Source organism: Onychostoma macrolepis, chromosome 04 (genome assembly GCF_012432095.1).
Source record: "Onychostoma macrolepis isolate SWU-2019 chromosome 04, ASM1243209v1, whole genome shotgun sequence".
Taxonomy (NCBI): Eukaryota; Metazoa; Chordata; class Actinopteri; order Cypriniformes; family Cyprinidae; genus Onychostoma; species Onychostoma macrolepis.
In genome coordinates, this window is record NC_081158.1 from 6,706,782 (window position 1) to 6,733,877 (window position 27,096).

The window sequence follows — 27,096 nt, forward strand, 5'->3', positions numbered from 1 at the left end:
TATTCAATATATCAGCCACCTCTCGAAATAATGTTGTTGTTGTTGTGTTTTTTTGCATTTGAAGAGCGAGATGTTCCATTACTGCTTGTGTTTGTAATATGTAATATTTTTGTACTTATCTGGAGTTATTCAATTTGCAGGATCAGTGCAGATTTGTTACTGGAGATACAGTGTGGAAACACGTGATGTTAGAAGTTTTTAATGAATTGTTGCCCAGTCAGCTCACCCTGAACACACATGAGAAGCTAAAAGTGCTGTATTAAGTCATTATCCCTATGGATTTTAAATGCTTTGAATCTTTTCCATTTGCAAGTAATATATTCCCACCTGTGCATTTACAGATCCCCCTCTAATCATCATATATTTTACAGGTAACAAACCATAGGAAGAGGACAGCAGCTTTGCTGAGTCAGTCGAGGTAAATACAGGAACATTTCTTCATGAAGATGTGCAAGAGAAGCTTTTCAAGGCAAGATGAGGGAAATAATTTTAAGGTACCTTTCTTCATTTTCATAGATCTTGGGATATTTATCTATATTTGTGTAATTGATACAGTTATGCTTTATTCCCTGTAACGTAGGAATAAAAAATGTTTGTAAAAATGTTATCTGTTTTTAAAGCCCAGTGTCAGTGAAGATGGTGTGATCAGGAAATCTGAAGGAACATCTCCCAGTGTTCTACTACGATGTTTCCCTGATGTTTGAGGTAATTCACCTCTTAGGTGATGCAGATGTGGTCAAAGGTTTACATACACCTTGCAGAATAAACGGCTTCATCAGAGCAGAAATTGCAATTTTTTAATGATTCCTCTCTTACTGCTTAAATTATTAACATTTTGCAGATACTGCAAGGTGTATATAAACTTTGGACTGCAACTGTGTATTGCTTTCACTCAACTGAACCATTTTTAATGACTGGATATGTTTTATAACAATTGTTCTTCTTTCTTTCCTCAAGGAATTTTTTTCTGGCTTTCCTGCCTCTGGAACATTTCCGTTCACAGAGACTGTGGAGAGATGGTGTGCAGCTTCATGACATTTGAAGTTTACTTCTGGGACACTGACAAACACCACTTCCCAAGCAAGTTCATTTAGAGTTTTTTTTTTTTTAATTTCCAATTAATTACTTTATTTAGTCAAACTTGCATTCACTAATGCTGGAGTAAGACTTTAGAAGAAACCTTTCGGTCCCGTTTAATGTTGGTGCTAGTAAAGGTTTGAGAATTTATGGCCTGGTTTCACAGACAGGTCTTAAGACTAAACCAAGATTAGGCCACAGTTCAATTAGGACATTTAAGTCATTTTCATTAACATGTCTTAGAAAAAACATTACTGGTGTGCATCTTGAGACAAAACAAAGGCACTGATATTTTTAAAGATGAGTCAGTGCAAGTTTCTTTCAGTTGAAACAGCTCAGAATTACATTTTAGTCTGGGGCTGGTCTTAAGCCTTGTCTGTGAAACCAGGGGTACCATTAACACTGTTTGGTAATGTTTTACAATAAGGTCTCATTTGTTGTACGAATTATAATTTTCTTGAATTTGTTTTATTTTTATTACGTAATCCTATACGTTATGGAGACCAAATTTTGACCTTGTGGACATTTTTAGGTCCCCAATGAGGAAACAGGAAACAACAAGGAAAGTTAATGTTAACTAACATTAAAGTATATTTAAGTTAACATTAATTGCTTATCAGTACATTAATAGTACACTTTAACCATATTTTAAAGACACTAGAAACAATTATGAAAGTACATATAAAGATGTACTAAAAAGTACCACTTAAGTGGTTTAAAAAAAAAACTCAAGTTCAACTTATTGCATTTAATATCACTTTAAAATGTGATACATTTGAAGTTAATTACAAATACAATGCATTTAAGTGTCGAAAATAACATTTAATTTGCACTTATGTGTGTTCTTTTAAAGTATATTATTTCTGAAATAAGTACACTTTATAAAAGTATACTTAACTGCAGTTTTTCACTTCATCCACTCGAGTAAGCCCACTCCTGACAGCAAAATGGATATATTTGCACGACTTTCTAACATTTACAGATGAAAAATATAGTCGTGACATGTCACTTATTCACTTAAGATAACCCAATGAGGGTATAATAATGAAAAATAAATATTTACAAAAAAATTGATTGAAAATTTGTACAACAAAATTGTAGAACCGTTCTACATAAATTCAATTCAAGCTATTTTTTTTAATTCATTCAATCTCTGTCAATCACTCTGATAAGCAATTAAAATGAGTGCACTGACTGAGTGCTGTCGGTCACTGTCTTTAATCATTTCTATGCATAACTGTATGGTAGTTAATGTCACATGCACTGTAATATGTTCTATATTGAAAGCTAAATTTTCAAATGAAAATATCAATAACGTGATCATTTTATAAAGTATGCGTTCATATGTGTTAAGGGCTTTCGCTGATGGAAACAGCTGTGGTGTGATGAGTGGCGAATGCAGCGAAAACTTTACAGTAGATTGCTCTCCCATGACTTTTTGTAAACTGTATTTATGACAAAGAACTGCATAGATGTAGATATTATAACAATCTATCGATAAACACAGCTTGTCCTCTCCTCTGCGCCACCGCAGTCTGTGGATTGAAGAACGCGCAGAAAAATGGGGAGGAGCCGAAGTCTGCTGCCGTTTTCATTTGAAATTTAAAGGGAAAGAATCGCAAGATTTTTAGGGGGGCTGAGCAGAAATTTAGGGGTGCTAAAGCCCCCTAAAAATGGCCTAGCGACGCCCATGCCGTAGTGTTGTTGTGATTCATCATATTCACTCGCAGCGGTGATGAGAGAATGCGCTTGAGACATATACAATATTGGTCACAGATTAATGGTCACTTTATAAAAAATAAAAGTGTAGCGCATCCACTAGTCATTATATATAAATAAATAGTTTTTTACCAATGAAAATTTTAGAAATGATGCATTGCGATACAAATGCCAACTTGTATCTGATGCACACTTTTTAAACCGATGCAACGCATCATTAACTTTTTTTGCCGATGCAGCGAGCGAATCGGGGAATCTTCCCAGCCCTAAAACAGACTAATGCATCATTTGTTACTGTAATGTCTTGTTACTGTAATATTTTACAATTTCATGTAAACCGGTCTTGTAAGGGATGATTTGTGATGTGAGTTTTTTGCCTGTTTGTCTTTTGTTTTGTTTTTCTCTCTTTTCTAATTTTGATTGTATTTTTTGTACATGTAATAGAGACAAAATATGTAGGATTGCAAACCCATCTTCAAAATCTTTGTCTTCAATAAAACTTGTCTGACAAAAAAAAAAGAAAAGAATTTGATTTATTTCTGATAGTTAGTGTTATTATGAGTGGATGAAACTATGTAGAAGTGGTAAAACAAAAAAAATTTGTTGAATTTAAAGTCCAGCTACAATTTATAATCAGTGTTGGGTAAGTTACTCAAAAAGGTTAATCCACTACAAATGACTAATTACTTCTTTAAAATTGTAACTTGATTACAATACTAATTGATTACTGTATTTAAAAAGTAATCAGATTACTAATTACTTTACTTTCAAGTGTACTTTGTTATTAAACCTAAAAAAAAATACACTACAAAGTAAAACTCATAGTTTTTTCATTAATTTAATATTGACTGAGATATTACATAAGTATTATTTATATACACTTGCAATTGCAACAAAACCTTTTCTTCATTTTTGTTGTTTTTGTAAAATAAAGAAAACAAACAGGCTGCGCTCTCTGCATTCTCAGTCTCTGCGAATATCTTCCTGAAACGAGTCCCTAAAATGAACAAAAATTACATTAGAAATATATCTAAAGAAAGCTTGAAGTGTCTATTTTTAAATGAAGTCATGTTGAAAACAAATATTCTCTGATAAAATAATTCATATGAAACCAACGCGAGGTACAGTCTTTTCCGTCTGAACTCACCTATAATGTGATCATGTCCACGCACATCGCACGATATTCGATAATCATCCACGCGAAACCAGGCTTGAGATGCGCGAATATGTAAACGTCCACATCACCTCTGTAAGCAAAGAAAGATTCAAACCTTTCATTGCATCTAAATGTTGTAGGACTTGTCTGCATTAGCTCGCAATCTCCGGTGATTTATTGAACGACATACTGACACACAAAACATGATTTTTTTATCATCATATTTTTAACACTGCATTTGTAACTTAAGTGACATTAGTAACTGTAATCAAATTACATCCATTTATTGCATTACCAGGAAAAGTAATTAGAATACAGTAACGCGTTATACCCAACTCTGCTTATGATATATATTGTATTAACTGTAGCCAACTCCTATATGCTACAAAAAACAATCAAGCTAACTTACCTCAGCTGCCTTTTCACACCTGAACCAGAGCTGCTTTTGTCAAATAATTAGTTCTGTCATGACAACTCTCAGAGTGATTTGCATGGTAATAATGTACATGTTAATGTGTTTGGTCTTGGCGGAATAGATCTGCTACGCTGCTGCTGCGGCAGAACAAGTACCGAGATTGCTACTGCCAATACTGCATGCTGCTGTGAGCATGTAAGAAATACTGCTGCTCCACATAACATGAATAACTCCATCGTTTTTTTTTTATTGCGCATTCCAAGTAATATTAATCAAACTGCAGTTGGGTTGTTTTGATTAAGTAATAATAACTTAAATACAGATAACTTACAAAATAAAAGTTTTTTTTTTACATATTAAACGTTTGTTTTTTAGCAAAAGCAGATAACTCCAACAGTCGTTTTTTGGAAAAAACTGATAACTCCACATTTCAGTGTTTAAAAAACACTCGTTTAATCTTTGTAATCTCCTCAGATGTAGATGCCTGACAAACGTTGTTGTGATCATAGACTGTACGGATGTAATTACACGTGCACAGAGCTTTTCCCTCACCATTGTAACGAGCTGCTTTTGCAAGGCTCCGTGAAAACGTTTCAGCTTTTATTTTCCTTTTACACCCTGAAGAAGATGTCACAGGTTCATCAAGTTCGTAGAAATTATCCATCCTCGATCACTTTTAGTCAGCTTTGATGAAACTCTTCTCAGCTTGCACATCTTTTCAAACTCAAAGTAGCCTTGTCACCTGACCTGATTTGCTAAAATGGACTTGTCGGTAAAATGTGAACTCGCGATGCCTTGAAAGTGGACAATACAGGCTTTTTTGACAAAACATGTTTAGGGATCAGATTGCGCTATATGTGGTGAATAATGCAAGGCAATCAGCTCTTTTTCTTTTTAAATGTAGTTATTACATGATTCTTAACCCTAAAAGTGTTTCTGTATCCTGGGGAATACAAATATTTGAGAGTATGTGGGGAGAGGCAATGGAAGTATAGGTCTTACTTCTTGGTTTCATTTTTAAAAGGGTGTTTATTGTTAATACTTCAATCAGGTGACTCTGTTCATACATTCTTTGCATAGCTCACAGGTAGAATTTATAAACTACATGGCCACCTGTAGAGGGAAATCTACTCACCCTCCATTAAGAAAAAGTTGATCTAGTTCCCATATTTACATATTTGTAATTTTCTGGTGACATCTAAAGCTGTTATCTCCTAAAGTGAATCTTCACGTGTTCATTAAGGGTTACTTTACGTCTGAAACACTTTCCACACTGATCACACGTGAATGGCTTCTCTCCGGTGTGAATGTCCATGTGAGTCTTAAGAGATCCTTTTCGTGAGAAGCTCTTCCCACACAGTTTGCAGGTGTAAGGGGTTTCTCCGGTGTGAATTCTCATGTGGGAATCGAGGGATAGTTTATATCTGAAACTCTTTCCACACTGAGAGCATGTGTAAGGCTTTTCTCCAGTGTGAACTCTCATGTGAGTCTTGAAGCTTACTTTATGAGCGAAACTTCTTCCACACTGCTGACATTTAAAACAATCCTCTCTTGAGTGAATCCTCATGTGGGAATTAAGGATGTCTTTATGTGTAAAACTCTTTCCACACTGATCACATGTGAAAGGCTTCTCTCCAGTGTGTATACCCATGTGTTTTTTAAGGTTCCCTTTTTGAGTGAAACTGTTTCCACACTGTTGGCAGGTGAAACGCTTCTCTCCAGTGTGAATTCTCAAGTGGCTTTTAAGGTTCCCTTTTTGACTGAAACTCTTTCCACATCGATGGCAGGTGTAAGGTTTCTCTCCCGTGTGAATTCTCATGTGGATTTTAAGGTTTTGTTTTTGACTGAAACTCTTTCCACACTGATGGCAGGTGCAAAACTCGTAAGATTTCTTCTGGGCTATTTTTTGAGAGGACGCATTTTTGGTCTTTGTGGATTTTTTCCCAGTTATAAAATCATGATATTCTTCTTTCATTTCATTCAGTTCTTGACTCTCTTCTTTCAGTGGCATCAGGTCTACAGTGAAAAACAATAAAACAAATACATGTTAGCCCCATGCTGTAAAATCGACTGTAACAGTTTTCCATTAAAATAGTACTATACTGTAAAAAAACAAACCAAAAAAAAACCGAAAGGAAAACTTTTTGTGCAAAAGATAGAAGATATTCCAGCCATCAAACACTGAACTGGACTACATCCAAAAAGTAAAAGTCTGAACACAAAGAGGTCTGAGACAACATTACTGCTCAAGTGGACCAAAAAAGGATCCGAGTCCTCTTTCAGGAACTGTTATAGTGTGAACACAAAGAAAACTGGGTCCTTTTTCACTTGGTCCACTTAAAGGGGTCTGGGTTTGGTTCTTTTAAAGAGGACTCAAGTGTGAAAACACCCTAACTCTGTGATGAGAACGGTCACGTATCTTTTAATTTGTGAAACAATTTTATAGATAAAATCATCAGAGCAGCTTTGACAACACATTTCTGTGAGTGTGTGTCTGCACTAGGGGTGTGCGATATTGAAATATCATCTCGATATTTTTTGGGATTTTTTTTCAATAACGATAACTAGACGATATTTTGCCGAGTGTGTTATTGTGCTGATATCTGACTACCGTGGACAGCTGCAGTTTTTGATATCCTTCATATTATGTGTGTTCAGTTCACATCAGTGATAAAAATCTGACTTTTCATATATTTAAATTGATTTTTACCTTTTATGGGCTTTTATTGTACCTTTAATAAAGCCATTTTTTTCTAAAAGTGTGCATCTTTTGAGTTAAATTGTTACATTTTTTATCAGTCAATTAGAATAATAAGACATGTAGGCTGTTACCAAACAAATGAAACCAGTATCAACAAAATTAATCTTTGCAGAAGTTGCATCTGAAGAGGCATTTAGATGTATTTACACACTGTTTAATCCAGCTCAGAGGGACATGCAACATGAGTCCTTTAACCTGCAGTTGCAAATGCATGTTTTGATGTTTTAAACATAAAACATTGAATACTGATATTTGAAATTGTTTTAAAAATGAAAAGATACTTTAAATGTAAAATTAAAACCACCAGTAGGTGGCAGCAAGTCATTACATTAAACGGTAGATTCATTCAGGAGCGAAACATCGTCATGTTGCTCTGAGACGTAAAACAGTGCTGTAGCTGTTTGGAATTATTTTTTGTTGGCAAAATGGTGTCTAAAACGTAAGTCTCTTAATATTAACTTATTTATTTTATACAATAGTTCAAAAGACAATATCACATTTGTAATCATGCTTATTTCTGAAGAAAAAAACAGAACTCTTCCTGTGATTTTAACTGTATGAAATGATGCATATACATTTTCTGCCCCATTTCTTGAATTTTGTGGTCATTCTTAATGCATTTTAATAAACTGAATCATGCAGTGAAAGAACACACTCTAAATGCGCGCGTGCACTGTTTAACCCACTAGACTTCATCACGTAATGTATGCATGCACTCTGTAAGTGTGTTTTGTTTTGCAAAATACTCGATAATGTCAAATTGCATATTGTTAAATCAACAATTACGATATTATCGCAGATGATATATATATATATATATATATATATATATATATATATAGCACACCCCTAGTCTGCACTGTATGTGTGTGTGTTTATATGAGTGAGCAAGAGAGTATGTGATTTTAAAAAATGTTTTAATTATGACACTCAGACATTCTTCAGAAATTTTTCATTCAGCTTTCAGAACCAACCTATTTGTTCATCAGTTTCTTCTTGTTTGACTAGGACTTCTTCAATCCTCATGTCTTCATTCTCCTCTTTAATAAACGCCATCTTTATAACAGTGTCACGTGGATCTCAGTTGCTTCGCCAGGAGTTTTTCCTGTCTATGTGGACACTTTGTCCTGTTTAAGATGAGAATAATTAACAGAACATAATAATTAACATTTAATTATTAGTTCAACAAGGGAGTCAGTCAGAGTGAGAATTAATGGTCTTAAACGATCTGATTAGTCAAAAAACACTGAAAACTAACACTACAAATGAAGAAAAAAAAAAAGAGCACAAAATCACTGCAAAAAGGCTTATCTTAGTATTTTTGTCTTGTTTCTAGTCAAAATATCTAAGAATTCTTAAAGGGGTCATATGATGTTGCTAAAAAGAACATTATTTTGTGTATTTGGTGTAATGCAATGTGTTTGCGTGGTTCAAAAAACACATTGTTTTCCACATACTGTACATTATTGTTGCTCCTCTATGCCCCGCCTTTCTGAAACGCGCCGATTTTTATAAAGCTCATCGTTCTGAGAAGCAAGGTGTGCTCTGATTGGCCAGCCATCCAGTGCGTTGTGATTGGCCGAATACCTCAATCATGTGACGGAAATGTTACACCCCTTACCGTATTGTGATGCCGTGTCCCAGCGCGACGACACAAAAAACAATAAAACCCATTATAAACAAGGCATTTGTTGCATTCAGTGGGGACATAATTACAGGTTATAATGACTTATACTGTCTTTTTACACGCTGCGTAAACATTACCATGTCTGTGATTGTAGAAACTCCAAACAAGCGCTACTCTACACTGCTCAAAACTCACGTTTGAATAGTCAGTAGCAAATTCTTTAAATATCGAAACGTACTTACAGGCTGTGAGTCAGAAGCACCAGACTGTCCTTGCAAAGTTGGAATTGCTCCACTTTGTAGTGTTCACATTGTAGGCTACTCTCTCACAGGATCAGGAAACAGTCCTCTGTAAAATGTGCTGCACACACTCTAATATTTGGGCTGAACTGTTCTGGAACAGTGTTGTAAATACAACTTAACCACTGATTTCTAGTTTTTTCCTCTTTTGGAAGCCCAAACAAAGTACTTTCACTTTCACAACAAAACACAGCGTCTCCAGGGGTGTATTCCAGAATGCATGGTTAACTTACCGTCAGATACAGACTTTCGGTTGATTAACCCCAAACCTTGCTTACTCGAGGTATGTGGTTCCAAAAACGCGTCCGGGAGTAAGTTCATTCAACTCAGAGTATGTTCCTGGTTAAGACTCAAGACATTCTCAACAGAGCGACGAATCCACGAGTCACTATGGAAACGGACGCTAAGAATAAGCGCGCCATACTGCTTCTTTCTTCTTCTTCTGTTCAAAGGTCATGTTGGCCTTATGCTTAGTGCATATCGCCACCTAATTGATGGTTTTGCAATCATTTAAAAAAAAAAATTCCGTTTAATCTTTAATCCTTGAGAATAAGAATTATATTGTTTGTTTGATGCTAATTATATATTAAGTCATATATCAAATATGTATTTTTATTATAGAAATACATTATAGAAAATGCCGATCCATGTGTGAGATGATAATATAAAACGTAATAAATATATATATATATATATATATATATATATATATATATAGGCTAATATAAATTAAACATTACCTTGTCAAAAGTGTTTTATAATTTATACAGATAACTGATATATATGGCAATAAAATATAATAACCATATTAGAGCAATATACAGGCTAATCTTATTTATTACTTATATTAGCGCTTTATCATTAAAATAGCATACAACTATCTATCTATATATATAGTAGGCTATGTACATAACTGTATTGTAATAATATATAATATCGTGTGCTATCTGTCACGCCCACTGAAGGCTCGTCAGTAGATCACGTGTGCGCTAATAGCGCTGAAGTGAACTAACCCTGGAACATAAGCTGCTCTGGAGCAGGTTATCTTCAGAGAGCAAGTTGCTATGGTTACTTACATACCCTGAAAGTAACCTCCGATCTTGGAACCGAAAGCTGAGGTTATCCGCTCGCTTATCCTCAAACATACCTGGGTATGTCACATAACCTGCTTTCTGGAATACACCCCAGGACATGGTGCCGGCGACAGCAAAAACACAACAGCGAGAATAAAAGTCCCACCTTCTTTCATTGCATATACGTTTGGGTGGTGTTATGCAAATCTTTCCACACCATAACATAGACATGTGGGGGCGTGTTTGAATGAGCCGTTTTAGGAGGGCGTGGCAGAGTCTTAACTTTTATAAAGAATATCTCTTTGGGTTTGAGACTTTAATCTGTGAAATTTTACAGATCTTATCTATGCACGAACAGATTGTAACACTCCAAAGACAAAGGAAAACATGAAGTCGCATCATATGACCCCTTTAAATCAAGATGCATTTACTAGTTAAGCAATATTACAGCAGATGTTTAGTCTTGCTTTCTGAGGGAAAAAATAAATAAATTAAGTGAATTTTTGCTTAAAACTAGTAAAATTATCTACCAGTGGGGGTAAGAAAATTACTCTTCAAACAAGATTATTTTTCTAACCCCACTGGCAGTAATTTTGTGAACACAGAGGAAGGGCCAGATGTGATCTGCGAGATCTTTATTACTTTAAAAAACAGTAAAGTATAAAAGAGTTTACAAGGACATAACCTGCAGAAGATAAATACCTGTGTGTGAGTGTATTTTTGTACTGCTTTATCACAAATGTTAAAGTTAGATGCACATATTCATCTGATGTTGTTTTGTGTTGCTGCTATGAGTTAATGTCTGTCTTTTAGAGATTCACATTTTTCTGATGTGAATGCCATGCATTAGCTGTGTTTAATCGTATAATAACAGTCTAAAAGATGACATACCGTATTGTCCCGAATATAAGACGACCCTGATTATAAGACGGCCCCCCTTTTTCCAGATGTACCTTTTGGAAAAAGGCTTTTTGAAAACCAAATCTTGTTTTTTTGTTGTTTGTTTGTTTGTTTTTCTCTCTGTAAAACACATTTTTTCTTAAATTATTTTCAAATTGCATATTTTTCCTATTTTAATTTTTGTTTTGAAAGTATGGTAAATACTGGTAAAATGTACCAACAATGACATTGAAAAATATACACTTTTTGATGTAGCCTACCATTGAAATAACAGGTAGCCCATCTGAATTATATAACATTTAGGCTATCCATCTCATAGTAGCCTACCAACAATTTATTAACAGTAGAAGTGAAATCTTATTGTAGTCTTCAAATCTGGGTATAGTCTTATGTTTTAAAATCCCTTACAGAGGAAGTTTGGTCCCATCAGGCTAACATGACAGTCACAACTTTACAACACACACACATCACATATTTCATGGCACACTCGTTATATGCGTTTTTGGCGCCACCTATTGTTGTGGGTGTATTATTGACATGTCAAAGTCTAGACCCCGAATATAAGACGACCGCGTTTTTTCAGATGTATTTCCAAGAAAAAAAACATTGTCTTATATTCGGGACAATACGGTACTCTGTTTGTGTTTTCTGCATATCATATAAATGGCAAATGTTGGTAAAATTTAACCCTCAGGTTGTGTTCAAATCCCTGTAACACTTGTGGTGTTCCCTGTCAAAAATGACCGGGGCACAAAAAACATCTTATAAATCTCTCGTTATGCAATATTATCACCAAATATTGGTATCAATCTTTTTGTCAGCTTGTTTTCTTTCAATTAGGATTATTATTTGTGGATAATTTTATCATTATTTTTATTATTATTATTGCCAAACTTATAATTATGATCAGGGAAAGATGGTTGTATCTGACAATGAACAATCACAATGACATAAAACAGTAAACATAAATATCATGCGTTAGTGTGAGATTATATACATGCACAGTGACAAAGATATCTTTAAATAATTCTTTCTTCTGCTTTTTTTTTTTTAAGAGAAGACTGAGGGATGAATCGAGAGTTAAATTCAACAAGTACAGAAGAAAACAAAGAAGATTTAAGCCACTTTTGCTTGTGGATGAAATAAGCAACTTATTCAAGAGATAACGATTTTGGGTTTTCGTAATAAAAAATAAAAAGTCCTTTAAGGATAAAACTGTGGGTCACATTAGTTGAGTTAAAAATGTAAGAACTTAAATCAACCCAAAATGTATTGGCTATACTACAATCACAATAAAACGGCTGTTTCTTCAACAAACAAAATAAGAAAGTTTAATCAACATCAAGATACTTACAGACAGATGAATTAAACCAGTCGCTCATGTCTTTTAAGTTGCTGGGCTTGTTATAACGTCTTAGGTCACATTATAACGCCAACATCGCATTCATGCTCAACGAGATTTGACTGTAGAGTACTCATTTAACGCTCGTTAAGTAAATACTTATTGAAATTAAGTGCCTACTCAGAGAGTACGCGGCCCGACAAACAACATCTCGTTTGACATCTCGCGTGGTTACGCCCCTCGGTGTCGTCAGCGAGCGATGATTCAAGTGAATCGTTTGGTGAATCAATTGATTCGGACATTCAAAAAGCTCCGGTTCTCCATCACTACTCGCCACTGAACAAATTCGTGTTTATGATAAACTGATTCTCGATATCGGGAGCGATATGAGACGCGCCCCTTCTGATGCGCTTTACTCACACTAAATAACGATCAAATGCTGCATAAAGTGTTGTAATATTACACTCGAGAATATTTCATCCGTTCTTGTTAAAACTATACAAATGTCTTAACGGCCTGCATCGATTTTAACACTTTAAATGATTGAAACGCAAACCTTTCATCAGCAGAATCACAACAGAAGCAGGAGCGCCGCGCAGCCTTGTGACGTCACACCGACGGGCCAAAATAAAAGTCCTGTTCACAAGTTAAAAGTGCATAGAAATACACACAAAAAAAGACGTCAGCTGTATTCAGAGTTGAATTCTCGGTGAAAGACTTATTTAAATTAATGTTGTCCAATGATGTGCTGAAAGGAATTGCCAATGAATGACTGTGTAGCACATCTAATATGTGATTTTATTCATTTATTTACTGTCAGAATGGTGTGAATGTCAGAAACACAAATATGTGTACATTATGATCTGCTTGCTGGTGTTACTGTATCTAATACAGAAACCAGGTGATATGATTGTGACGCAGCAAAACTCTCCTGACTTCAACTCTCTTTGTCCATTTCAGTTTTTGTTATGTTATTTATAACAATTTTTGAAATGTACTACAAAAAAAAAAAAAAATCCTTGGCAGGATGCCTGAGACAGAAGTGTACTTTATAAGGAGGAGAAGGAACACTGCAAACTACAGTCTAAAAATAAACCAGCTTTCTCATTCTTTCTAGAGTGAAATCATGACCCAAAGCGGCTCAAGATGAAAAAAAGAGGACAAAGCACGAGATAAACAGGTGACAGACCGATGAGGAAAACTCTTCTGAGAGGACGAGAGCAAGAGAGGGATTCAGTCCAAATATACGGCTTGAATCAGAATTACTACACATCCATCCATCCATTCATTCATTCTGAGGTGGGAGACACTATTTAATGTTTCTAATATTTCCACATTTTAGGTAAATGCTGTGATGAATTACTTCTTTGTTTGAAGTATTATTAATTTTTTCACTTTGCTTGTACATCAGTGTACGGCCTGGGTTGTGTTTTATTTGGTTCTTTTGTTTATTAGCCATTTCCATTTTGCCCATACTGTAAGTGCATCTTGTTTTCAAAATAAAACTGCTGTGTAAAAGCTCTGGTTATTTTTATACACAATATACCTGTGAGTTCATTAAGTGGACAACGTTACAGTTGAGGTTCAGCAGTTTGCCTCGTCTATATGTTGGCTTTAAACCACAACAGAAGAGGAGAAGCGCTGGAGGCAGACAGAAGAAGAGGGAGTGTTTTATCGTTGTTTGTTTTCTGTATGTTCTCTTCTTTGTGTCATCTATGAAAATATCATTTCTAAGGTCACACTTGAAAGAAGACGACATGCGGATGCAGTGACGGTAGTAACAAGATGCTGTTGTTATTCAAATAAAACACCCTGATGGGAACCAGAGGAGAAGGAAATTATCGCTCAGCGTTTTCACTCAGGTGTGTTCTGTACTGTATGGGGACCAGTGTTTGCAAGACTGTTTAAAAAAGTCAGTTTTGGGATCATAAAAATGCTGTTTCATCTCAAAGGATCTGGTTGCATTTGTGGGGTGCTTCTCAGCTGTTTTCACCGCAGTCAGCAATATCGTGTAAACAGCACCTTACAGGGCTGTATTCTTGTCCGGAGGACTGTTTTGGTGAGGCATAGATATTCAGTTGTTTATTGTAATTGTACATTTCCTCATATTACATATACATCAAATGTAGGTTATATTGGATAAACGCATTAACTGAATAAATGTAAAAGTCAATGTTATTTCCTAGGGGGAGAATGTGAAGAACTTCATCTCAACGTGCTGATTTTTGCAAACAGACTTTTCAGGATTCCTCCTCTTGGATTCCCAGTCCAGCGACCAACAGAACCAAGCCTCTCTCAGAGGTAAATACATGCAGTGTAATCTTCAACCACCACTGTACAAGACTTTCACTGAATTTAGATCCTGGATGGAGTCTGCGATTCTTCAGTCCCCAACTTTTGGAGTAGCCTTAATTCCCTGCTAGTGTTTTTAGCATTTGTTGTTCTTCGATGTTCATAAAATGTTTTGTCATTTCAATGTAATTGTAAAACTGTAATTCACTTTTTGTGGGGAATTTGATCTATTCATACTAGGGCTGCCTTCGACTAATGGTTTTTCTTGTCGACTAGTATTCGTTCATTTTAAGCATTAGTCGACTAATCGCACATTTATTAATAAACCATTTAAATTACTATTATGAGCCTTTAATTGCCTACACAGCCTAATAAGCGCTCACATAAAGCTTGCCATGGCACACCAGCATAAGTATTGATTATGAATGTGTCAGGGAAAAACAGTAAGGAGACTGCATTAACATTTTAATCATTTGATTTCTTTGTTTTCAGTTTAAGAGATGAAGTTGGCGACACTGACTCGTCATCTCCGCAGTAGTGGATGCGCCTGTATGCATGTTTCATACGGATTTCATAATCTGAGAATATTTGTTTTCCATTTGAATAGATTCATTTGAAAGAAGACATTTCACTCTCTATAGATATATTTCTTATGTCTGTAAGGCAAGTATACACAGAGTTTTGGAGTTTCGCGCTCAAGTTCACAGAGACCGAGACGGCAGAAAGTGCATCCTGTTTGCTTTCATTATTTCACAAAAGCACAACATTTCGTTGTTATTGTGAGTGCACACAAATAAACAGAATCTTTACGGATTCAAAAGATGTATTACTCTTATCTGTGTGACCAAAAATGAAGACCAGCCATTACCGATTTGTGTGACTTCACCAATGTGGATTTTTATGTATTTATTTATTTTTTCTGTGACAAAGAGACTAATGACAACTAAGTTATGAATGAATGAAACGCCTTTGTGTTCACTCCGTCTCGAATTGTGCTCAGAAACAGTGAGAAACAGCGTCTCTTCCGCAGCTCGGTAAGATTTCAACTTTTTTTTTTTTGTCCTCAAGCAAGAGACTGTACGACATTCAGGTTACATGATTTAGCTGATTTTTACGTAGAAAGGGCTACACCGCACCACATTAAAAGAAATGAACATTCACATTTTCATAACCGTTGGCCAAATTCAAAAATGAAACTAAAATGAAACATCTTTGAGAGCAAGGGGGCCCCCTGGTGTTTCGGGGGCCCTATGCAGCTTGTATAGACCTTTTTCTGAACGCGGAAGTCTCCCCCGATTAGAACGGTGCTTTACATTTCCGGTTTCTAGTCACATTTACATATTTTCAGAGCCGATAATATAATGTGAAACCTATGAAAGTCATTTTTAAAAATCATGTGGCGCCATTGTTTCATCACTTTACAGTGTCGCAATGACCGTCTTTTTGCAGTAAAGGACCAGTCATAGTTTAATGAGTGGGAAGATAACATGAAGCGACGCGAGGTTAAGCTGCATTGAAAACAGATGAGTGCACATACAGCTCCCGATCGGGGTGAAGTTCATGGGATTTTGTACACAGAATGATAAGAGCAAACTTTATTTTAACATATATTATTATTTCACACTCAGTATTTTAACTTAAGCGCTGCAAGCCATATATACAATGCCTGACAAGACAGATTTTCTGATACGCAAAACAAGTACTTTAAAGGAATTCCTTAGCTTACTGCCGTTACTGTGGCAGCCAACAACAGCACAGCAGTCCTCCGCACATTTTTATATGTAGTTATATTGAAAAAGTTTCAATTCAGTCTATCTTTTTTTTACCCCGTTTTAACGGATTTCTATGGAGACCGGAACACGAGAGCACCCAAACGGAAGTTAGAATCCATCATGGCGCCGCCCATCGGTTATTCAGGAAAAAGGTCTATACTTTGTGTATAGTGAGGATCGGCTCTGCACCCACATCCTTGCAGATCCACACACTCTTTAGCCTCGTTCAGACTGTCAGCCCAATTCCGATTTTGTGCATATCCGGATGGAATATGTTATAACTGTTCATATCCGATTTGTGTGTCCATAAAGCAATCTTGCGTTTTACAGAATGTGCGTTGGTTTCTATGGCAATGATGCTGCGTTGTTATGTCTACAAAAATCCAAACAACATGGAGGGGTCAGCAATGTTGGTTTACAATATTATGAAAATTTGTAGCCGCGGTGCTGGACTACTACGTCTGGTAAAGCAGAGGCAGAAACGTAGGAGGCTGGTTTGCTCTGTTTTATTCCGTGCTGCTGTCTCCGCTGGTCTCGAAATTCAAAGAGGTATGTGGATCAGGCCGACTAGCAGTGACTGGTGGACTCGCGTGGTACCCAACTTTGATGAGGAGATGTGGCTGTCAAACTTCAGGATGCGTGCCGAGACGTTCACGGTGATCTGTAACCATCTACGACCCTTTCTTGCTCATCAGGACACGCACCTTCGGCATCCTGTGTCAGTGGAAAAAAGGGTCACCGTTGCAATATGGTTTTTGTCAAATCTATGGAATTGATAATCATTTTTAAAAAAAGTAGTACAAAAATATACAAAAGTTTTATAAATATAATGCCCACATTCCCAGAATGCACCACTTTAGATGATTAATAAACACATACTTACTGTTAATATTTTCCGATTGCCCATTATGTTCTAAGGATGTTCTAGAAGAGGATGCAGATGCAGGAACAGCACTACCAAATCTTGCTGCCTCGATGAGTAAGTGGTCACCTACTGATACAAGAAAGTATTCATTTAACAAATTACATAAATACTTAGGTAAACACAATATCAAAAGAAACCGGCATTCTTTGAAAGTGTACACCTATTGGTGTTATAAAATCCAGACTCACACGAAACAACAGTACTAAGGTTAAGGTGTCTTATTTTAAAATAGCAGCAGTGAATCAATGACCGGTAAGTTGAAAAAAATCAAACGTTGAACACACAACGTATTTGTCAGTGACTGGTGAGTATCTGTAGTGATTTGGGAAAGTGAACAGCAAAAATGTATGGAAGTGAATGAGACTGGAAGTCTTGCCACATTTAAGCTACAATGGCCGTGCCTGCTCTTACGTGAAAAATAATGTGGATAGGCTAAGTAAGTGAACTCATTCGATTTGCATTCATAGTGTTATTACATATCTTCAATTACAGTATAGGCAATTAAATATGCCTGTGTAAGTCACAGAATAGTTTTTTTTGTCTTTTCGTTCTGCGCAGGGGACAATCTTACCCCTTTAAATAATTTGACATGTTGTAAACAACTAAATCAGCAAATGTTTCTATTTATTTCTTATAATAACACATTGACTGAAACCTCACCATCCTGAACATGTTAGCATGTTATATCTAAATATGTTAGTTTAAAAGTGAACGCAAATTGTACACAACATTGTACATATTCATGTGTGTGTGTGTGTGTGTATATATATATATATATATATATAAGTAATATATGATGGGGTAAGATATGCATTTTTAAGAACAATTTGCATTGTTCTTACTTTTACACAGTAACATATTTGGATTGGATTTTGAATCCTGAACATGTTTTAGCCTATATATATATTGTGTGATTAGCTATTCTTGAGAAGTTTTTTTTTTTCTTACTCACCTGCATCTTCCTCATCAATGACTATCACCGCTAGCTTCACCCTCGGCCAGTGGTTGTTCCTCTTCAGACGCTGCACTGTCCACTGTTCTTCATAGAATGGACAAGTAATTCTTCCCGCACCACTTCTATTATTTGCATCTTTTGTATTTTGTTTTTAGGTTTTTAATTTTTCGTTGGCACTGAAGCCACGAACGATTGAAGCCCCCCTCTCCCATTTTATGCGCAATTTTTGCCTTTTCATAATCAACCCCGACAAAGGAAAAAAAGGTAGAGAAGAGTTTTTCAAAAAAGCACCTGGTGGTCAATCCTAAGGTTCTTGCACTAATAATAAAAATTGTGGACTATGAATGAACGGAGTAAGGAAAGACACACGTCGTGGACTATGAAAACACTCATGTTGCTTGGTTTAATTGTTTGTTTAGTACTTATTATATTTCTTCTGTTGACAAGGTTACATTTTTTTACACAACAACAACAAAAAACTTTAACAAAATTTAAGACAAATTAGAAATGAAAAGGTGTCCATTTATTAATTGTCAGATAAAATGCTGCACATTTCTTTGTAAAATTGAAATATGTCAAACAACAAAACTACATTTTAAAACAAACCCCAATTAATCAAATGAACTACACAAATGAAATAAATCTCATATAAACAAACTAAAGCTTTGTCTGTGCTCCTTTTCAATTTAAAATTAGAGGCAACCGCTGTATTTTAAACACAACACAATCCAAGCAAAGAGGCTGCATACATCCAGCATGATTTTTTAATCTAAATTGGATTGTATAATTTCGAAATTTGAAGCAAAAACAAAATGGTCTGACTTTAGTTTTGTGAAACTATTCTATATAAAACATCTGCATGAAACAAAACAGCAGACAGGCTGAATTAATGCAGATTCACTCTCTGCCAGCAGGTGGCGCTTAAACATCAATTAAACATTGTTTTCTTGGTTGCCGCTGTAAACAAAGCAGCACTGCGGTTATGAACACTACTTTAATATGCATTATACAGAGGCAAGATGAAAAGAACATACCATCTAAACTTTTCTAAAGACAGGCAGTTCCCCTCAGAGATACATTCATATAAACTCCCATACCAAATTACTTGCGTTTTTTTTTTTTACAAGTCTCACGAGTCCAAGTCAAGTCCCAAGTCCTTATTTATGCAACTTAAGTGCAACTCGAGTCCAAATCGCAGAAAAACATGACCACACCCCCAAGCCACGGCCCTGGCACTTATTATTCTAAAAAAACAAAAAAAAAATTAATTTATCACATTAAAAAATATATCTTATATTGTAGTAATACATACTATTGTCCTGTAAAAATAAGAAGCAACATTTAATAATCATGATAACAATTAATATAATACAAGTATTAATAGAATTACAATTATTAGTGATTTTGAAATAAATCTCTTCTGCTCACCAAGGATGATTTATCTGATAAAAAAAAATAAAGCAAAACAGCAATATTTTGAAAAAAAGGCTTCTATTTTAATATAATATAAAATGTAGTTTATTCACTCGTGATGTTACAGGCTCTGCACAGGCCTAGCAGTGTGGCAGACCCAGGGAGTAGACCGGTAGCTCAGCCTGACAAGAGACTTATACTCAACTTGACAGGGAATACTCCGTATAACAACAGGTGAGACAAGTTAGCGAACATAGAGATGTAAGCACAACGAACTAGCAACATAAGAGGGAAAGGGAGAACAATATAAAGAAGTGGAGAACGTGAGGAACAGGTGAGGACACTCAGACAAACGAGGACTAAACAAGGGAGCGTGGTAACGAGTAACAAGGTGCTCCAACACAACACAGACAAGGAAACACAGAACAGGGACAGAACAGACTGGGCTGTCAGGGGAGATCCCTGACACAAAGATGCAACGAAAGGAGGAGGTGAGAGTACTGAATACTTTACTGATTTTTTTTCAGACGGTCATTTAAAATTTCTGTTGTGTTGTTTTCAAAGTGAAGGCAGCGGAGGAGCATGAGAAAGTGGTCCTGTGAAAATAAGGAGGAAGGAATGGTGTCAAGAGCACAGGGTCTGTGCTCCAATAATCACGGAGTGATGGTTTTTTGACCATCCCCATTAGGAGAACTGATGCCAGAAATGTGTACATTTCAGGGATGCTTGTAGGAGACCAATTAACCATTTTTCCTTTCATCTCTCCTTGTATTTCTATGGCATAGCGGTTTGTTTTCTCAACAATTTCTCTGACAAAATCTTCTGTGAGGAACCTTTTAAAACAGTTGACCTCACTGAGGGATTCTGGAGGATTCTGCACTCCACACAGTTGGTCATCGAAATCCCCTGGGCCTGGAGGATTAAAAAGGTTTGTTACCTTCCAGGATGATGAGTTTACCCCGTCTGCCTCAGCAAAAACTATAATGGTGTCTACTGGTATGTGATGGATTCTATTGGTGGGATGTTAAATCCTATTGGAAAAATGCCCAAAAAAGGAAAAAAGGAATTTTGTAATGGTTTTACTGGAAAAAGCTAATGGTATTTTAATGGAAACCATTAGAATTTCTGTGATTTCTATTGGGCTTCTATTGTTTGTTTGTTTGTTTTAGCAGGGTCTGCCTCGCTGTCAAAATCCTCATCAGAATTAAAAAAAAAAAAATCTCCACAATTTCCTCATTTGTGAGGTTTCTTCTTTTAAAATGATTGTCAGACATTTTTACATATTTTTTTTTTTTTTTTTTTTTTTAACAGTCTGTTTATTGAGATGTAATGATATATAACAGTAATACAATAACATTGTAGTTACATCTTTTAACATATGACAGCCAGGGAAAAACAAAACCAAACAACAACAAAAAGGAAGAAAAATAAAACTAAACAAAATAAATTGGCACAGGTTATTTCAGATAGTGACATGATATGGGAATTTGAGAATACAAAACATGCATGCACGCAGGCATACAACAAATGTATCAACAATGGTTAATTCATGCACATCTATGAAGGGGGATTGATGCAATAGGTCAGGAGTCAGACTATCTTGTCTTCTCTTGTCTCATTCAGTACATTGCCAAAATCTGAGTTTGAGATAAATGATATAAATGGTGTCCAAATATTTTCAAAAGAAGAAAGTTTACCTTTTAGCATATAGGTTATCTTTTCCATCGCTAAACAGAAGGACATGTTATTAATCCACTGTATGATAGATGGCTTTTCCACTTTCTTCCAGAATAAAGCTATTAGACGCTTTGCTTGAAGTATACTTATATCAACAAGTTTACGAGTGCTGCCATGATGTACAATGTTCTCTGGAATAATTCCTAAAATAAAAATTTCTGGATTCATTGGTAGGTTTATAGGTACCATCTGAGAAATGAAAAAAGCCACTTCTTTCCAAAACTCCTGCACCTTAGGGCAGTTCCACATACAATGCAAAAGTGTGCCATTTTTACATATTTAATTAATGAAAAACTGTTTTGAATTTATGTACATATATCAAATAAGGACAGTTAAATGCAAGTCAACTCCTGTTAGTTGATCAGTAAGTTATTACAGGCTATGGGCGCTGCCATTATTTGTTCACAACTGTCAGAGTAGAAGCCTGGATTCACAACGCACAAGTTCACCCACTCCTCCCGAAAAACATGTGAGTTGCTGGCAAACTGGCAGAGGAATAGACATAGCTATATCTAAACATTATGTGTTTGATGTGAATAAAACCTCGCATTATGTTTGAAAGGTTGTTTTGTCTTGGTTGTAGAGATCAGTGTTAAATTACAAAATACATATTTTTGTGATTATGTAATTAAAAGTGAATAAAAAATTTTAATAAACATGCTTAAAAACATTGAACGCCTCCATCTCTGGATCAGTGCCAATTAAAGCAGGAAAGCAGATTTGTATTGAGCAGTTGATGACGTGAGGCACTGAACTTTCTAATCACACCAGTACGCATTAAAGGGTTAATCCTAATTGTTTGCTTTGTTGTTTTATAAGTACAAGCTGCAACTGTACCAGACGTTACTCCACACAGAGCACATATCACATAACTGAATAGTATCATTTATTTAACTTAGTTAAACATAGGATCTGAATTTCGTTTTGGAAACTGTTCTCTTTCGCACCTGTTCATAGTTACTTAAAGGTCCCATGACATGCTGCTTTTTGGATGCTTTTATATAGGCCTAAGTGGTCCCTAGTACTGTATCTGATGTCTCTTTCCCGAAATTCAGCCTTGGTGCAGAATTTCAGCCACTACGAGTCAGTCCCACAATGAGCTTTCCTTAGGACGTGCCATTTCTGTGTCTGTAGCTTTAAATGCTAATGAGGAGGAGAGAGGCGGGGCAAGGTGGATGGTGGGGGTGTGGCCTTAACCAGCTTGCAGCCACGGTACCATGCGCTTATGTTGACAGTGGATGTATGGCAATGGCTCGTAGACACGCAGTGGCTTTTCAGCTTGACCCAGAATCTGATCCGGATGGAGAAGCACCGGATGAAGAAGTTGCAACTCAGTGGCTACAGCAGGACGTCTCCGAATGGTTAGTTTAAATTATGGTGTCTGGATACGGTACTTTAGTTGGTTTATGTATGCTGTTAACAGTTAGACTTACCTCTACTCAACACCTACTTGTCCACTCTGTCATAAATTATCAGCTATAGACACAAACCAGTGCCACTATATTAGTCAGACCTCTGCCATCATTACACCTACCTTTTTGGATAGGTGCCGTTGTGGAAAATGTGCTACCATGCCCACAGAAGCTGAGAATATTTGCTGTTTGGAGATACCTCAGGTAGCATTCTCACCACTAAATTGAAAACTACTTTGTCTCTTCATTTGACAATTGTGCCTAAAATTGACACTTACCATTTGTAATTCTAATTAGGTTACTAGAAGACTACGGGAGGTCAAAGAACAGCTCACATGTATGGTTGACTATCCTGGATTATATCCTGTCTGCCTCAATGTGTACTTTCTGCAGAATGCCGGCCAAATATACAGAGCTGACTATGGTCCTCTACGTTTGAGAGGAATACACCAGTAAGTTGTGCTTTGTTTCAGAAATTAATAAAATAAGACAAAGTCTTGTCTTGACTGTTTATTCCACCAACAAACCTTGTGTCTAATTTTCATTCAATAGTGTAGACAGTGTCAAGATTTAGTTACATCAGAGAGAAAAATATTTGTTTAGATAACACCACAAACCAATGTTAAATCTCTGCAAGACTAAATATCAGAATCAGTTGTTCAGTCGCTACAGGTATCTCTCCCATCGTTCATTTGGGAGCTGGTGCTGGGGCCTGCTGGGTGTTACCGGTTGTGGTTGTAGATAAAAGGGCTTGACGAAGGAGTCATGAAACTGACATCTTTTAATAAGCTTCAACACATATTCCTTTATACAACATTTAGCTCAGAAAAGGACTAAAGAAAACTGAGGACTTAAAGGAAAAAGGACCAAAGCAGCAAACAAGATAATAAAATGCAAATCAGGTGGGGATAATAAACGATGATTAACTAATGACAAAGACTGGAACAAAACCAAATAAGGGCAAAAAGGAAACTAGAAGGGACAAACACGTAACACTGGGACACAGAATCCGGGTCATTATTCCAGCTTTTGTGGTCCTGCGCATCCGCTCAGAGTTTCCTGATGAGGAAGGCCACTATGTAGGGTTTAAACTGCCCCCCCGTTTGAACCTTGACACAAAGCTGGCAATGACCTCCTCCTTGTCGTACTACGCTGATAGGTCCTCTGGGACAGGGATGGCCAACAGCGCATCGGTGTATGGCGTAGGGTTGACAAAGACTTTCTCAAATTAGGTCGGTCATGTCAACATAACCTGTATCATAAAACAAGCACAAACTTTTTTTCTCCCCTTTTAATTGGTTGGTTTTTGTTTTTACTGTGTTTTTGTATTTAATTGATTCATCAAGATAAATACATTTTTGAATTCCAAAATGTGTGTTGTTTGAATTGATTTGAACCCTTACCAGAGGTCGGCTGTCTTCTGAGGTTTAACTCTACACTCTCCCTTCCTAGCCTTTGGAAATGAGATTTTGAGGTACACCATCCTCCGTTTCGGCCTGTGGTCAGTCCGCATTTTCATTATAATGCATAGCAGCCAGGTAGAGTCTGTAAGTACAAGACAAAACCGGTTAATATTGACAATACTTTTGGGAATTGTAGCCTAAAATATCTGAGTAAACAAACTTTCTTTTACCTGCACAGCATTCCAATAAAGGGAAAGACAACATTATTTGGGGCAAAACGAAGGATGACGGCATGGAAAGCCTCCCATGATGAAGTTTGGTGGTGGGGGCTCAGTTTTGCAACATCCTTCAGCGTTCTTTTGTTTGTCAGCGACTTCTTCTACTTGTTGAAAGCTAGAGTATCTGCAGACAATAAAATATCATATTAGAAAGCAATACAGTACAGAATATTACAACGATGATCTCTGGTTAATTTCTGAAAGTGACAATAACTGTAGTTGTCCGTTTACTGTTTTGGCATTTAGCCTGTATAATGATTAAATACCTGCTTGGAGGCATTTACTCTTGACAGTTGTCTTGCGGATCGCATGCTCGCACTTGAGGTAAAGAGGATCCTCATGTGTTGTAAGCTTCCTCCATAAGTCTTGGAGGGAATAGCTCAGGAGATCAAAGTACACAAGTCACCAGGCAGAATTCCAGTCAAGCAAAACTCAATTTTCTTTATTCTTCCAAAAGGTGGGGGGAAAAGGGAATAGGAAAAAACTCAAACTCAGATAATTCTTCTTCCTCAAGTTGTCCTCGTAGCAGCCAATTACATCTGGATGGGAGGCAGAGGAGATGCAGTATTAGTCAAAGGAATTCAATCTATTCACGTCCTCCAATAGGCCTCTATCCTTGAGAGCTCGGTTGGGGTAGAACCAGTTCAAAGCCTGTTCCCTATAGCTGCCAGCACTGTCTAACTCACCTCCCTTGCTTCTCTCTCTTCTGAGGCCTGTTTGTTCTCTTATGTGTCTGCTAACTGGCCCAACCGCCTGCAGCTGAGGCTCGCTATCAGCGGAGAAACAGTGCACACCTGTGTTGGAGGAGCTATCCCTGGTTCTGAACATTACTGGGTACCTTGCCCTTGTGTCCTCCTTTGCCAGTGCTCTCCATGGTGCTGAAGGTGACATGTGCCGGGTTGTGAGGGGCCATGCTTCCTTCTGGCCCCCACAGTGTATGGACATCTTGAACATGGTTCAGGATCGCGGTCCACTTTGCAATTCTCTCTGGCTCGGAGGTTGAGCCAGCTGCAGTCCAGTATATGTGGTTGTTGATGCTTTTCATCCACTTTTTGAGTTTCTCGCAGTCTTTCTGCTTACTGATTGCTTCCAGTTTCTTTGAAATTCCTTACAATGAAAGCAAAATATATTCCACTTAGTTAAGATACTCGTAAACTGAGTGATTACTCTATTGTAGCATTTCATAATCAATTTCAAAGCATTTGTTACCATTTACTCATAGTTAAGGACAAGTCTTTTCATCAAATTGGATATTTACGCAAGCTTCAAAAAAATCTAACATCAGGTCCTTCTCACCAAAAGGATACCACTAACAACTCAAAGAAAGGAAAAGGCTGGAGCAAAACTGATAGATTTTGTATGGTATAATGGAGTATGGACGTCAGTCAGCTCCATATTGGCACTGACAATATACCTTTTGCCATGTGCCAGACATCGTAGTAATGTAGCCTTTACATTAGCAACAGTAACTGGGCTGTTAGCTACAGAGCTAATGTTACAGTCACATTCTATGGATAACAAGCTAGGTAACCATATACAGTAAAGGAACAAAATTGTATAACTTTACTTGACTTACTTGTCCGAGGTTTGTAGCTGAGCCAAGCAGAGTTGGTGCTGATCCAGACTTTATTTTCAGATGTTCAGCAAGGCCAGCTCTGTATTGGCCCAAGTTGAGGAAACAGTCATTGGTGAAATATTTGGCACAGACATACAAAACTTGGGTAAGTTGTGTCGGCGCATTACCAGAAAAAATCAAATTAACCCACTGTTTCTTCATAGGCTCGGATGAAGGAACTAAAAAAATACTTAGATGTTCATTTGTACATCCAAACACTGAACAACTACCATGCTTCACTCGTTTGCAAGCCATGATGTCTCTCAAGGTAAAAAAAATATTGCGCTCGCCTCGCACGGTAGTAGCTCATTTTCTCATGGGTGGGCAAAGCAGAGAAAGGGGAGGTAACCTTTCCCTGTATGACGACATAAAGGGAAGATTCCAGATTGGGCCGTCTGAGCTTTCATTTTCTCAAAGGAGAAGCAGGATACCCAGGGCTCGGTTTACACCTATCGCCATTTCTAGCCACTGTGGGACCATAGGCAGGCTAGGGGAACTCATATTAATGTTATAAAACCTCATAAAGTGACATTTTCATGCCATGGGACCTTTACGAAAAAAACAACAGTGCTTATGAGGATACTCGCCAGGATGACCAGTTTTTGTGTGTATTTGGCCGCTTCAACGCAACAAGCTGCGCTTTAGAGCCCTGCATTTCAGCCTGAGCCCAACGGACGCCAACTTAGCTATTTACGGCTTCAGGACAATTTTCACGTCATAGCTCAGATGCGGGCCGGGCATCAGACTTACGTATGTCTTCCAGAAAAGTAAGTTCAGTTTAGTACCATATCAAGTTTTGTTATATTGTTGATACTGATAGTTTGAAGAAAAACAGATTAAATCTGGAAATATATTGAAACACTTAGTTTATCAGTCAATCAGTCAATTTTATTTTTAATAGCTACACAGGTGGATAAAGATATTG

At 36.7% G+C, this 27,096-nt stretch overlaps 1 protein-coding gene and 1 long non-coding RNA gene across 6 annotated transcripts; both read right to left on the bottom strand.

The window, feature by feature from the left end:
* Positions 1-3,742: 3,742 nt before the first annotated feature.
* Positions 3,743-13,048, bottom strand: LOC131538608 (gastrula zinc finger protein XlCGF8.2DB-like). 5 transcript variants are annotated; one of them, XR_009270602.1, is made up of 5 exons: positions 12,382-12,913; positions 8,103-8,255; positions 4,920-6,383; positions 3,944-4,043; positions 3,754-3,793 (listed from the first exon to the last, which is right to left on the bottom strand). XR_009270602.1 is itself a non-coding variant. In XM_058772542.1 (3 exons), the coding sequence occupies exons 2-3, from the start codon at positions 8,182-8,184 to the stop codon at positions 5,575-5,577; spliced, it is 891 nt and encodes a 296-aa protein (XP_058628525.1). In that variant the 5' UTR covers positions 8,185-8,255; positions 12,382-12,913; the 3' UTR covers positions 3,771-5,574. The 5 variants fall into 5 exon arrangements, 1 of the variants encoding a protein (XP_058628525.1); XR_009270601.1 differs by having other exon boundaries at positions 4,362-6,383; XR_009270600.1 differs by lacking the exon at positions 12,382-12,913 and adding an exon at positions 12,926-13,048 and having other exon boundaries at positions 3,743-3,793; positions 3,944-6,383.
* A 10,550-nt stretch (positions 13,049-23,598) lies between these two features.
* On the bottom strand, positions 23,599-26,673 carry LOC131538628 (uncharacterized). Its single transcript, XR_009270618.1, has 6 exons — positions 26,133-26,673; positions 25,243-25,663; positions 24,823-25,095; positions 24,509-24,680; positions 24,279-24,420; positions 23,599-24,127 (listed from the first exon to the last, which is right to left on the bottom strand). It is a non-coding gene; the product is annotated as an uncharacterized LOC131538628 (long non-coding RNA).
* Positions 26,674-27,096: the final 423 nt, after the last annotated feature.

Excerpts from the sequence above, each read along its gene's own strand:
- LOC131538608 (XM_058772542.1), bottom strand. The coding sequence starts at position 8,184 with ATGGCGTTTATTAAAGAGGAGAATGAAGACATGAGGATTGAAGAAGTC. Across the intron at positions 6,384-8,102 it reads AGAAACTGATGAACAAATAG|ACCTGATGCCACTGAAAGAA; the intron begins GTTGGTTCTGAA and ends TTTTCACTGTAG.